Source organism: Coenobita brevimanus, chromosome 60 (genome assembly GCF_032717465.1).
Source record: "Coenobita brevimanus isolate Jiangsu-jjx chromosome 60, ASM3271746v2, whole genome shotgun sequence".
NCBI classification, from domain to species: domain Eukaryota; kingdom Metazoa; phylum Arthropoda; class Malacostraca; order Decapoda; family Coenobitidae; genus Coenobita; species Coenobita brevimanus.
In genome coordinates this window covers 14,770,525-14,784,595 of record NC_137013.1, presented here as the reverse complement: position 1 = coordinate 14,784,595, position 14,071 = coordinate 14,770,525, and the positions used below count along the sequence as shown (strand labels likewise).

The 14,071-nt window shown below is 41.4% G+C and overlaps 1 protein-coding gene across 1 annotated transcript in view; it reads left to right on the top strand.

Annotated features, from left to right (window-relative positions):
- LOC145403296 (uncharacterized) overlaps positions 1-14,071 on the top strand; it is a 76,491-nt gene that overhangs the window by 57,384 nt on the left and 5,036 nt on the right. Inside the window, exons 8-11 of the mRNA XM_080275101.1 lie at positions 838-981; positions 3,618-3,674; positions 8,786-8,836; positions 13,680-13,856. Of these exons, the coding sequence (XP_080131227.1) occupies positions 838-981; positions 3,618-3,674; positions 8,786-8,836; positions 13,680-13,856 (429 nt within the window). The remainder of the gene's footprint in view (positions 1-837; positions 982-3,617; positions 3,675-8,785; positions 8,837-13,679; positions 13,857-14,071) is intronic.

Here is a 14,071-nt window from a genome sequence, read left to right as displayed (position 1 = left end):
GCCAGGTCGTGTAGGGCCACTCATTCCTCAGCTGAACATAAACATCATTTTGTTACGCCTGTTCGCTTCGCTTGCTGCGTTCCCTCACTCGTAATCAGTGCCACCGTACCATGCATTCGACCACTGATGCACAGATACACAGGATGGCCCATATATAAGGCTCCATATCCACTCCTCTAGGGGATTTCTGAAGGGTTGTGGAGACGGCTGTCAGGGCCATCAGTATTTACCTTGCATCGTTTTTCATTTCCTACGCCTTCTGCCACAACCGTGCCCATATTAACCGACTGAGCCTTCCCCTCAATACATTAAGATACAGCTGCGTGAGTTTCTAGTGGACCACTATTTATGGACCATCCTGTACTGCATTCAGATATTATTAACAAAAAACTTACTTGGTTGTACTGCACTCAGATATTATTAACAAAAACTTACTTAGTTCAAGGCTTTGCGTAGATAAAGTATTTTATCTTCTTGAAAGAAGTATCAGCTTTTTCAGAAGGCCTGTATTTGCCAACAGATAATACATTACACACTACCTCACGGCCTTAAGTATAAGCTTACATTTATTTGGTTGATTAAATAATAACGGCAAAACAACCTGGAGAGATATTAACAAAGGGTCGTAAAAAATTTACTGGATAAACGAGGGTTCATAGTTTATGTATTTTCTCTCTTTAATTATAACATTCGTTTGAGAAGGGAAGTGTCTGATACCTGCATGAGTGAAGGCAAAGGCATAAACAGGGAATCTTATAAACAAAACTTATAAATGAGAGACCTTATCAGTGCCGCCTCAGGTGTTCCTTATAAGCGAAACAAGTGTTCCTTCTGCAGGTGACAGTATCGGCCCTGGTACCACACCTGGCCAAGTTCGTGAGTGAGACACCACTACGGGACCAGTACGACACATCCTCCCTCACAGCCTTCCTCTCAGCAGGCGCACCTCTCCCACCAGACACAGCGACAGGCATCAAGAAGGTCTGACATCCCTGACTTTCCCATCAGTTTATCTATTTGTTCATGTTTGTGAAGTAAGCTTTGACTTAAACACTTCATTAAGATGGGTCTTCGAATTATATATATATATATATATATATATATATATATATATATATATATATATATATATATATATATATATATATATATATATAATTTATTCTTATCATGACTCTCCAATCACCGGCATAGCCATCACAAAAAGTCTCAGATTCCTGTCTTTAAATTGTCTTATTGATATACATCTAAGCCTTCTTCTTTTTTCTTCTTCTTGTCCTCCTTTTCTTCTTCTTCCAAGAAAGCTTGGACTTAGTCTTCTCATAACGACGACATCTTTCTGTCTTACTTATTCTTATAATTAGGTCTACTACTGTCCACCACCATCACAGTTCAAAAATGAGATATCATAATGTTGCCATTATCTTTATCATTTTATCATTCTGGTTCCTATTCCTGGATAAAATTTCGATGTCACCTTTTTACTACGACAACGCCTCTCTCTCTCTCTCTCTCTCTCTCTCTCTCTCTCTCTCTCTCTCTCTCTCTCTCTCTCTCTCTCTCTCTCTCGTATATTCTTGCCACGATACCCTGCCGCAGCCATCACAACAACAAGAAGGTCACACTTCCATGCCTTTTCCTTGTACCCTTTCTTTTATTGACATTGCTTTGACTAGTACATGTTAAACGCATCTATAAAGAATAATACAAAATATAATTTGTGAAGATGGTTTTTCTTGTGAGGTGCTGCCAGAATTCCCAACACTTAAGTGATGAGTGAGTGATAATGTGGTTCGTTTTACTGGGAATGCTGTGATGATGATGATGATGATGATGATGATGATGATGATACTGGTCTTCGTGGAATTTTCGGTATACGCCAACACTGTATATATGACTAACACACAACACCCACATACAACGCCAGATTCACAGGGTATACTATTTCTGTATTGCTCCTCTACCCACCACCACAACAGTCTGTCCTAATTAGTCTTGCTCCGCCCTTTATGTTCATTCCCCTCATGTCTAACTGAACTGAATTATGGATTCCTCGCACCAGGTAGCAAAGACCTTATGGAACTGTTTCGGAGCTAAGATATATGACTAACAATGGAAAAAATAGGGAAGATGTGGAAGCGGTCTTGACGATGAAACGGTCGTAGTTCTGAAACAGTTTTGGCACTGAAGGAGCTTGGCGTTGAAGCAGCTTGGCGCTGAAGCATAATGGCACTGAACCGGTCTTGGCATTGAAGTGGCTTGGCGTTGAAACGGCTTGGTGTTGAAGTGACGTGCTATTGAAGTGGCTTCGTGTAGAAGGGGTTGGGTGCTGAAGAGGGTGGGTGCTGAATCGACTTGGCAATGAAGCATCATGGCGTCGAGGATGCTTCGGGATGAAGCGGTTTAGTGTTGAGGCGTCTTGGTCACTTCTACATCTCAGGTTACGTTGCTTCCCTGTCACACGACTGTTCTAGTCTTGTCTTCTTTAGCTATCGTTTTCCTGCTCAAACCTCATACAGCCTTTCATATTTTAAGTCATCCACAACGATGGGCCTCTAAGCCAAATAAAATAAGTCTGGCAATGGAGGAAAAAAATAAAACGCTGTCGTCCTGAAAGCGTCAGTGGAGACTGTCAAGTTAGAAAAACGCATTATAGTAAAAATAAAGATCCTTAACTCCTCACAGGTCAGTTGATAACCTAGTGTAGTCAGACTGAAGGGTGGATTTGACTAGTAACCAGGGACACTATAACTCCTAACTGAAGCTCAGTAAATTCCATGTAATCAAGTTCTGAGAGTGGCTCAGTTCCGTCAGATGAAAATAATCCATCTATAATACTTTCATTATGTTGGGTGTCTCCTAAAGTGATTAAAATCTCCTGGGCTGCAAGAAATGAGGAAAGGGGTGATTGTAAATTAATGCGGTTTAGGGAGCCTTTCAACACCTTTTAACGGCGTTCAGAAGAGTGTTAAAAGACGTCATCGCAGTGAAGTAGTTAATGACCTTCGTGCAGTTGATAGACAAAAATTTAAGCCTTCTTGATTACGACTTTGGACAGGTATATATAAGTTCTAGTTCCTGTCCTTGTTTTTGTTCTTCATGGTCTAAGTCAGAGCTATTCAACTGGCTGCCCGCGGACCAAATCCGGCCCTTGAGTCGTTTTTTATTGGCTCTTTGATCGACTCAGAAAAATGAAAGTGAAAAAAACAAACATGCGTAAAACAGAAAGTTGTGTGTTTTTCTTTTTATTTATATATTTAGCGGAAAATGTAAGCGCAAATAATATACGAATTTTCGTTTCATTCTGTGTATAAATGTTTAGACAGAAGGAAAAACTACAGGTAAAACAATGTATGGCCTGTTTGTTAATGCGGCCTTACACCTAGAACAGTTGAATAGCCCTAGCCTAGGTCCTGTTCTACTTGTTTTTGTTGCTCCTCTTCCTGCTCGCCCTGTTCCTCCTCTTCCTTCTTCTGTCCTCTCCCCTCCAAATCCTCCTTCATCATCATCATCATCATCATCATCTTCTTCTTCTTCTTCTTCAGACAGGTCATGGCATAGCCAGCACGTATGGTATGACTGAAATATATTGCGGGGTCACAAGTCATACCCTCCAGTCTCAGCTGGAACACCCAACCTCAGTGGGATACATCTTACCATACATGAAGGTTAAGGTGAGTAAAGAACGTGTTCTTACCTAATTGTTCTTACCTAATTGTATCTTTACAGGAATGAGTCAAGCTCGTACTGTCCCGTGTCTTAAACCATATTTATCGTACATATCCTTAAATTTGTGAATAGTTTTGGCACACACTATTTCATTCGGTAGTGCATTCCATTGATCAATTGCTCTGTTTGGGAAACTGAATTTCCTTACGTCTTTATCACCTCTCTTCTTACGCAGTTTTTTGCAGTGTCCTCTTGCTGATGCTTCTCCATATGTTAAGTAATCATTTATGTCTATTTTCTCCTTCCCTGATATGCACTTATATAGCATTATCATGTCACCTCTTTTCCTTCTCTCCTGTAGTGTTGGTAGATTCAGTTTATTTAGTCTTTCTTCGTAGCTTAGGTCCCATAAGCTTGGTATCCATCTTGTAGCGGCCCTTTGAACTTTTTCAATCTTGTCTATATGCTTTTTGAGATGAGGACTCCAGACTACTGATGCATATTCCAGGGTTGGTCTAATGAATGATGTTATTATCCTTCTAAGCATGTCTTCATTTATGTATGTGAATGCTATTCTCATATTTGCAAGCAGTGTATACATGTTCCGTACCTTCTCGCTGATGTGGTCAGCCGGAGATAGTCTGTTATTGATAATCACACCTAGGTCTTTCTCTCTTTCTGATGTGTATAGGGTTTTATTTCCTAACTTATAATCCCAATCAGGTCTTTTTCCACTTTTACCAAACTTGATTACATGACACTTGTCCACACTGAATTCCATTTGCCATGTACTACTCCATTCATGAAGTTTATTTAATTCTTCTTGTAGCTCCCTACAAGAGTCTGTGCTAGTAATTCTCCTTTGTATTTTTGCATCATCTGCAAACATATTCAGATAGCTCTCATTTCCAGTGTTACTGTTTAAATCATTTATATTGACTAAAAACATGATTGGTGCCAGCACTGAACCCTGTGGTACTCCACTAGTCACTTCTTTCCATGATGAGTACTTTCCTCTTAGTACTGTCCTCATTTCTCTTTTTATGAGAAAGTCTTGCTTCCAACAAAACAGTTTGCCTCGAATTCCTCCTTGATGGTACAGTTTCCATAAAAGTCTTTGGTGTGGTACTGTGTCAAAAGCTTTCTTGAAATCTAAATAGATACTGTCCACCCATCCTTCCCTTTCCTGTATTGTGTTTGTTACTCTGTCATAGTAGCTCAACAGATTAGTAACACATGATTTTCCTTTTCTGAAACCAAACTGTCTTTCTGTTATCATACTGTGTTCTTCTAGATGATTTACCCAAGCTTTTCTTATAAGCTTTTCTAATACCTTGCTTACAACACTGGTCAGTGATACTGGTCGGTAGTTGAGTGGATTTTGTCTATTTCCTTTCTTGAATAAGGGGACAATATTTGCTTTTTTCCAAATATCAGGTAGTTTACCTTGACTCAAGGATTTCTTGAAAATTAAAAATAATGGTTTACTTAACTCCTTTGCACATTCTCGTAATACCCAACATGAAATTTCATCAGGACCACTTGCTTTTCCTCTGTCTAATCTACTTAACTCCTCCTGTATTACTTTTTCTGCTATTTGTATATCTGGTAGTATGTGTGGACATGCGTGTTCCACATAGTCCATCTCAAAATTTTTTTCTTCTGTAAAAACTAATTGGAAATTCTTATTTAGTGCTTCACAAATATCTTTCTCTTGTATATAAGTGATTCCCTCGTCCGTAATGGATTGTATTATATCTTTTACTTTGGTTTTGCTTCTGATATAGCTGTAAATAACTTTGGTTGATCACTACTTTTATTCATTATATCCTCCTCAAACTGTTTTTGGGCTTCCCTCCTTATTCTTGTATAGTCGTTTCTTGCCTGTTTGTAATTATTATATGCCCTTTTACTACTGTGTCTTCTGTATCTATTCCACAACAAATCTCTTCTTTCTTTTGATTTTTTTACATTCCGTATTGAACCATTTCTGTGTTTTCTTCTCTGCTTGTTTGTGCTGTGGGATGTACTTCTGGACTCCTATTTCATAAAATTCACAGATTTTTTTATGTACAGCATTTAAATCTTGTCCTCTAAGCTCATTTTCCCAATCAACTTCTAAGAAATACTTCTTTAGTTCTTGATAATTTCCCTTTTTATAGTTCAGGCTCTTTTTGTAACTGTCATTGCTGATTACTATGTCATATGTTATCCTGAAGTTATAATTTAGTACTGCATGATCGCTTTTGCCGAGTGGAGGGTGATACATTAAACTGTCAATATCATTTTCTTGACTAGTAAATATTAGATCTAGCACTGTCAATATCATTTTCTTGCCTAGTAAATATTAGATCTAAAACTGAAGGTACATCAAGTCCTCTATTTCTGGTGGTTTTTCTCACATGTTGCGTTAGGAAAAACTCTTGTACTAGATCCAGGAGCTTTTGGTCCCAACAGCTTTCTTGGCTAATTATATCTAGAGTATTCCAATTTTTATTTGTATTGAAATCCCCAGTTAGTATAATTCTTTCCGATTTCTCTTCCATTTTATGTAGTAATGATCTTATACTTTGATAGGAAGCGTTATGAGGAACACACTGAGGTGGTTTGGCCATGTGGAGAGGATGGAGGGTGAAAGACTGACGAAGAGAGTGTATGTGAGTGAGGTGGAGGGGGGAAGAGGGAGGGGGAGGCCGAGGATGAGATGGAGGGATGGGGTGGAGAGGTATATGAGAGAGGGGTGTGTGAGTTGGGAGCAGGGCAGTGAAATGGCGGGGGACAGGGCGACTTGGAGGCCCAAAACGGGATTGAGGAGTCTGGCCATAGATAGATAGATAGACTTTGAATTGTACTCTCTGCCAGGTTCTCATATTCGTCTCTTTCCCATGTGTTTGATCTGGGTGGCATGTACAAATTGGCTACAATTACTTTACCTTCAGATGTGTTGATCTCTACTGCAATCAGTTCTACTTGTGATGGTATATCTAGGTTTATTTCCTTGACTTTTAGCTTTTTCTTAGTTAATATTATAATTCCTCCTCCTTTTTTTAAATTTCTGTCTCTTCTCCATATATTGTATTCCACTAAGTTTAGTATGTCATTGGATATCCTTGGTGTTAATTTTGTTTCAGTTAGGCATATTATTTGTGGTTCATTTTCTCTGACATAATCATTCATCTCTAGTAATTTTGATACCATTCCATTCACATTTGAGTACATCAACTTTATCATTTTGTTTATATACTTGTCATGACATGGTTCTACTACCTTCCTCGTTTTTCTTCCATCCTGTTTGTGTACCACTTTCGTACCTGCAATCCTTTTACTTTGTAAAAAAAATTTCTTCTTCTCCTCTTCTGATCTTCCCTCATTTTTTGTTTTTACTTCCTCCCTTTTCTCTTTCAGTAATTCCAGTTCCTCTTGTGTTAGGCATCTTTTTATCCATACATTTTTGAACTCCTCTTTTTCCATAAGATTCTTTGCATTTTTTAGTATCTCTTCCACAGTGTTTACACTCTGGAAAATCACCTTTAGAGGTCTTGTCTTGCTTTTCTCGTATTTCCCTAACCTTTTGTGTTCCTCTATGTCTTTACTACAGATTTCCTCTGATACTTCTTTCAGTAAGCTCATTACATTTGTCATCTCCTTTTTGTCTCTTGTGATCTTGTTTTTTACTTCTTCCTCTTCTATACCAGTGATTACTATAGATTTGTTTATCTCTACTGAATCTCTGACTAACTTTGGATTGTTTTGGATTATTCTTTTCACTTCCTTTTTAATGCTTTTTTCCTCCACCCTTGTTTCTAAGTCTTTTTTTACTTTCACCATTTCAGCATTCGTGGTTTCTACATCATTTTTGTAGCTTTGCACAGCTTCATTCACCTGTGTTATCTTCTCCTCAGTATCACTGCTCTGGTCCATAAGACTGCTTGCTTGCCTAATTGTCTCTGTGTCATTTTTGAACTCTTCCATAACACTCTTGTGATTGACTACTGTACTTGCCATTTCACTCACTTTCTTCCTAAGCGTACTCATTTCCACTGTTAGTTCACTGATGGTTGTGTCTTTCTTATTGGCCTCCCTTCCTAGTTTTTCTATCTCTTCCTTTTGCAAGTGCATTTGCTTCTTTATTTCATAAATTTCATTTTTGAAAGCCATTTCTAGTTTGTGTACAAGTTCAACCAGTCTATTGTGAGTCTCCACTTCAACCAGTTCTTGGTAGAAATCGTCATTTTGCTTTTTACTTTTATCCCTTTTCTTTTCCAAATTTGTTTTACTAAAGTATGTATCCATTTTGCAATGCTAAAAGAACAGAGTATGTACTTACAGAGCATGTACACTTTCCCCGCGTTGCTGTAGTCTAAACAAACCCAGCTGACTCAGCACATTTTTTCCCTCGTGGTTCTCGTTTCTGTTTGAACAAATCTTGTTTAAACTTATTATTTTTTCATTTTAATAATGAAAAGTCATTTAGTCTAACCTGGTACAGAGCTTGACTCATACAAAGATACTAATTTAGGTAATGCCACTGGCTGTATTGGTTTGGTACGGAGCGCCGATGTTGGACATCTGCATCTGATGACTCCCTCTGTGTGTGTGTGTGTGTGTGTGTGTGTGTGTGTGTGTGTGAGAGAGAGAGAGAGAGAGAGAGAGAGAGAGAGAGAGAAACTGACTACACTAACAACCACTGCAGGTAGGGTGACGAAGTTAAAGCATGTATGAAAGGTTGTAAGTCGACAGAAAGTCTAGTATGGAATAAGCTTAATGTCCATCCTGATACCCTGCGGAATACCAGTGGCATCTATGTAATGTCGGCCTTTGAGTCATATTCTCATTGGCGTAACAGGCTATGTAGTGCCGGCTCCTTAGCAATGGGTAGGTGTGAAGCTGGGTGAGTGTTGTTCGTTGATGCAGACTGGACTGTAGTTAAAGATGATGGAGATAGATATAGGGAGTGTGGGACGATGTTCAAGGATCGAGTTGTAGCCAAGTATAGTTCATATTTGGATTAAATTGGAGATACAGACGGCAGAGGTAGAATAAGAGACCATAGGGAGGTGTGGAGAAGTGTGCATTGTACTCAACTGTAAAAAAGCGTTATTTGGGTTGGCAATAGGTTATGGATGTGGAGAATGGTGTAAAAATGGGACAGGAACAGGAGGGTGAGGTGCGTATGAAGGGTACTTTTGCAATTAAACAGGAATTTCTCTGTGTACATGATCATCATCACCATCAGCTGTTTGAGTGTCCACTGCAGGCCCGGCCTATCCCGACTGACGTGAGGACGATACAGCCTATGTATCTCCATCATGTGACTTAGGCTGTCTGGCAGAGGTTGGATGTAGGATGAGAAGTGCCTGTAAGTGTGATTGTAATGTTGGAGCTTTTTTTTTTATGCGAGGATGAGGGAACCAAAGGCTGAGCCCGCAAAACAGTTCCACCCAAGAAAAAAAAAAAACAATATAAAAGAGAGCCAAATTCAAGATCCGTTCATTTTGAGATGCCTGGACACACTACTTTTGAAAGACTGAAGATGATAGGAAGTAGGAAATACAGACAGAGGAAGACAGTTCCAGAGCTGACCTGTCGCATAAATGAAGGACTGGGAATAACGGTTAACTCTTGCATTAGAGAGTTGGACAGAAAATGGATGAGAGTTTGTTGTTAGACGGGTGCTATGCACACGTTGTAGAAGTGGAGGGATGCATGCAGACGGTTCAGAGGAGCAGTGACCATTGAAGCAGCAATTGAAAAGAGATAAAGAGGCAACAGTGTGGCGAAGAGACAGAGGTTGAAGGAAGCCAGAAAGAGGAGAGTTGATGAGATGAAAAGGCTTCGACTCCACCCTATTGAGATGAGCTGTATGTGGGCAGCCTCCCCACACATGAGAGTTGTACTTTAAACAGGGGCAAATAAAACTTGTGTATAAAGTCAACAACTGTGCAGGGATAAGCACGGAGTCGGCTTAACACACCTTATCCTCTTGGAAGCAGATTTTACAAGAGATCCAATATGACCTTTCCAAGATACTGTAAGTCCCGAGTGAATGAAACCCCAAGCATGTTGAAGGATGATGCACGGTTAAGTTGGATATTATTAAATATTAGTGGGTACTCCTTTGGAAGATTTTTATGGGTTGATAGGTGTAAAAACTGAGTCGTTGATTCAGCAAAAACAACAAGATTATCCATACCCCAGTCAGAGATACGAGTCAAGTCAGACATTAGTTGTGCCATAGCCTCATCCCTTGTTTGTTGAAGTAACTGCTGAGATGGACGTTGCGGAAACCGATTGGAAAGGTGAAGGGTGGAATCATCAGCGTACGAGTGAATAAGGTTAGATGTACAGCTTAGATCATTGATGAACAAAAGAAAGAGAGTTGGTGATAGGACAGAGCCATGAGGAACATAACTGTTGATAGATCTAGGAGAAGAACGATGGCCGTCTACAACAGCAGCTGTATAACGACCAGAAAGGAAGCTATAGGTAAAGGCACTGATAGAAGGACAGAAACCTTAAGAGGGCAGTTTAGAAGTTAAAGATTTATGCCAGACTCAATCGAAAGCCTTTCAGATGTCAAGTGCAATGGCAAAGCTTTCGCCAAAGTCCCAAAAGGAGGATGACCAGGAGTCTGAAAGGTAGGTGAGAAGATCGCCAGTTTAGCATCCCTGACAGAACCCATACTGACGATCAGAAAGTTGTGATAGGAAAGACGCTTTAAAATTTTTTTTTGTTAAGAATTGACTCGAAAACTTTTGAGACACACGATGGTAATGCAATTGGACAATAGTTAGAGGGTTGGGAATGGTCACCCTATTTTGGGACTGGGTGAATGAGAGCAAACTTCCAGCAAGAAGGAAAGATACAGTGTTGAAAGAAAACGCAAAAGAGTTTACCTAGGCAGGGTGTAAGCAAAGAAGCACATTCTTGAGGACAACAGGAGGGACTCCATCAGGCCCATATGCCTTGTTAGTATTGAGACCAGTGATGGCAGAAAATACATCAGATGTAGAAATTTTAATGCCAGCCATAAGGAAGCCAGAGGGGGGAAGTGATGGAGGAACTGAGGTGGAAGTGGAGGAGAAAGTCTGACTGACGATATCTGCTTTATCAGCAGAAGAGTTATAGAGCCAACAGAGTAGAAAAGAGGAGGGAAGGATGATGAAGTAAAGTTGTTAGAAAGGTTTTTGGCAAAATGCCAGAAGAAGCGGGAAGAAATCGAGTTGGAGAGTTGAAAGCATTTAGTATAGATGAAATTATTCCTAGCAGTATGAAGAACAGACTTCGCACAATTCCGGACAGAAACATAAAAGAGATGTTATTAAGGGGTGGGTTGGCTCCAGTACCTTCTATAGGCCTTCTCCTTGTTGTGAACAGCATTAGAACAAGTGTGATTAAGCCAAGGCTTCCATGCATTAGTCAAAGGATATGAGAAAGGAATGTATGCTTGCATGCCTGAGAGAATAACCTCCGTAATGCGCAAGGCACACTCAGATGGCTCCCGACCATGGAAGCGATAATCATTCCAGGGAAAATCAAAGAGGTACTGCCTGAAGGCCTCCCGATCCGCAGCTCCAAAGTGCCACAGACGATGTTTCTTTGGAGAATCCACAGGCCGTACCAGAGTGATAGGACAGGTTAAGGTAATAAGGTTATTATCAGAGAAGCCCAACAGAGAGAAAAGGCTAACAGTGTAAGCAGAAGGATTAGTTGTAAGGAAGAGGTCCAGTATATTGGAGCTCTCTCCAAGGCAGTCAGGGATACGGGTAGGGTGCTGTACAAGCTGCTCTAGGTCAATAAGGATAGACAAGGTGTAGACTTGTTCACCAGGTGGATCAGTGAAAGAAGAAGAGAGCCAAAGGTGATAGTGAACATTGAAATCTCCTAGAATGGAGATTTCAGAGAAAGGAGAAATGGATAGAATGTGTTCCATCGTAGAAGTGAGATAGTCGAAGAGTTTTTGAGTCGGTAGAATTATGAGATAAGTAAACAGTGCAGATATATTTAGGCAGAGAATGACAGGAAAGCCAAAGCCAGAGAGTAGAGAATTCAGAAGAATCAATTTCAGAAACACGAGAGCAAGATAGGTCATTGCATACATATACACAACAGCCACCTTTGACTTTGAAATGAATATAGAGAAAGTAGGAGGACACAGAAAAGGGTTTGCTGTCAGTTGCCTCAGACAGCTGAGCCTCTGTTAAGAAGAGTAGGTTTTTTTGTTTTTTTTTATGCGAGGAAGAAGGAACCAAAGGCCATGAGGAGGAGAGGTGGTGTGCAACAGAGAGAAAGTTAGAGGAAAGGCAGCGAATGTTGCAGAAATGAAGAAGTGAGTCAGACAGTGGTTCCAGACATGTTGAGTCAATACCGGGAGAGGGGCGGATGGTGGAGGCATTCATGGTCCCCCCCCCCCGGGGACTCCGAGGCATGATCATAGTACGGCATTTTTCTTTAATTTTGAAAAGGTAGTGTAGTGTGTAGTGTGCATGTAGACTGATGTTGACAGTTAGAGAAACTTGTATTGGAGAGCATGCTGGCCTACTCTCTGGGCAACTGGAACACTGAAAAAGTTCAGCAAAGGAGGATGGTCAGGAACTAGTCCCGAGGGCTGATGAAATGGGAGCTCCAATTCTCCATCATCTGCTTTCCATCCATCTTGGGAGTACTGCCCTGCTCAACTGGTGTGTAGTCTGTGAACCAAGTGCAATCGGCTCACGCAAGCCGACTGGGTGCAAGTATACTTTATAGTACACAACACTGGTTCAACCACAGTGCCCCCTTGTCCGCCAAAGCAGTACGTGGCAGGGTGGGCATTCCCAAAGTTTGTTACCCTGGCGGGGCGCAAACCCACGTTCTCCCTTGTACGAAAACACACACTATACCTCCACTGGATGCCCAGTCACGTGGGCATTGCTAGCAACGAGCTCACTGATGCCAGGGCTCGCTCTGCCACTACACATCCTAATATAACCTTCCTCCCCAGGCCCAATATCTCTTAAATAAAGTGGCGAGTACGTGCTGCAACTGCCAGGCTCACATGTGCAGATCATGAAGACCAAGTGGCAGAAGGCCTATGCTTTGCCACTTGGTATGCAAGGGCCACTAATTATGAGCCCCTCACTGCCCCTCCGCACACCCCCGACTCTCTTCCAGTGCGTTTATGCCGCCTGAGGCTGGGTTATCCGTGCCTCACTCAGATTGCCTGCAGGGACCCTGAACCATGCCCCCACTGTCACCAAAGTGATGAGTGGACCCTCTTACATTACCTCTTAGACTGTCCCTCCACCGCTGCCCTTCACTTCACCTTATGAGGCAATCTCGTCAGATAAGCATCGCGTTTTGACACCACTGCTGAGATCGTTGCACTATCCTCCATCTCAGTCCTCCTTAATATCATCTCTTATCCACCACCTCGAGAGTCACATACACCCTTTAATCCATTAGGCTTTATTTTCTCTGACGGGCTTCACCTGCCCGTGTCCATACCACCTTAATAGATGGACGAATCTATGCAATACAAAACAATACAAGCACACTCTACCACTGTACCACAGAGGCTCCTTTGTGTATACAGTATGGTGGACATTAAGCGTAGTGTGATGGTGAGAGATGGACGCGGGGTTGAGGTATCAAGGGTACTTTACAGTTAATCAAGGATTATTCTGTGTAGGTGGTGGATGTGGAGAGTGGTGTGGTTCTGAGACAGGCACCCGAGGGTGAGGTGCTTAACATGTATACTTTACAAACAATCAGGAGTTGCTGTGTTTACTGAAAGTAGTCAATGTTATGAACGGTGTAACAGCGGGTTGGATGTGTACTGAGGCTACATTGCAAATAATCAGATGCGACTTTACTTGAATGGTGGATGTTGAGTGTGGTGTTATACTGGAAAAGGACTTGGGCGGGTGGTGTGTGTACTTGTATAAGTATTACAATTAATCAGGAGTTGCACTGTATTGGTGGTGGATGTGGTGAGCGGTGTGACACTGGGAGAGGGACGCGAGGGTGAGGTGTGTGTCAAGGCGCCCTCCATCATGCTGGGCTATGCTAACAACCCCACCGCCACCGCCGCCGCTATTGACTCCGATGGGTGGCTACACACGGGTGACATCGGCTACTACAACAAGCAGGGCCTCCTCTACATCACGGACAGGATCAAGGACATCATCAAAGTTAAGGGGCATCAGGTGAGTGGGATAGTAATAATACCAATAGTAGTAGTAGTAGCAGTAGAAGTTGTTGTTATCGTTGTTGTTGTTGTTCAAGTTCATCTGAACTGTGAACCCGGTAGATTGTAGGCTTAAGTTAACGTGCAGTTCACCATCCTTCTTACCGGGGATGGGGAAGCAGATACGGGACGTTTGTGTAAGCAGGCAGTTTAGCGACCTGGCTATGTCGGTAC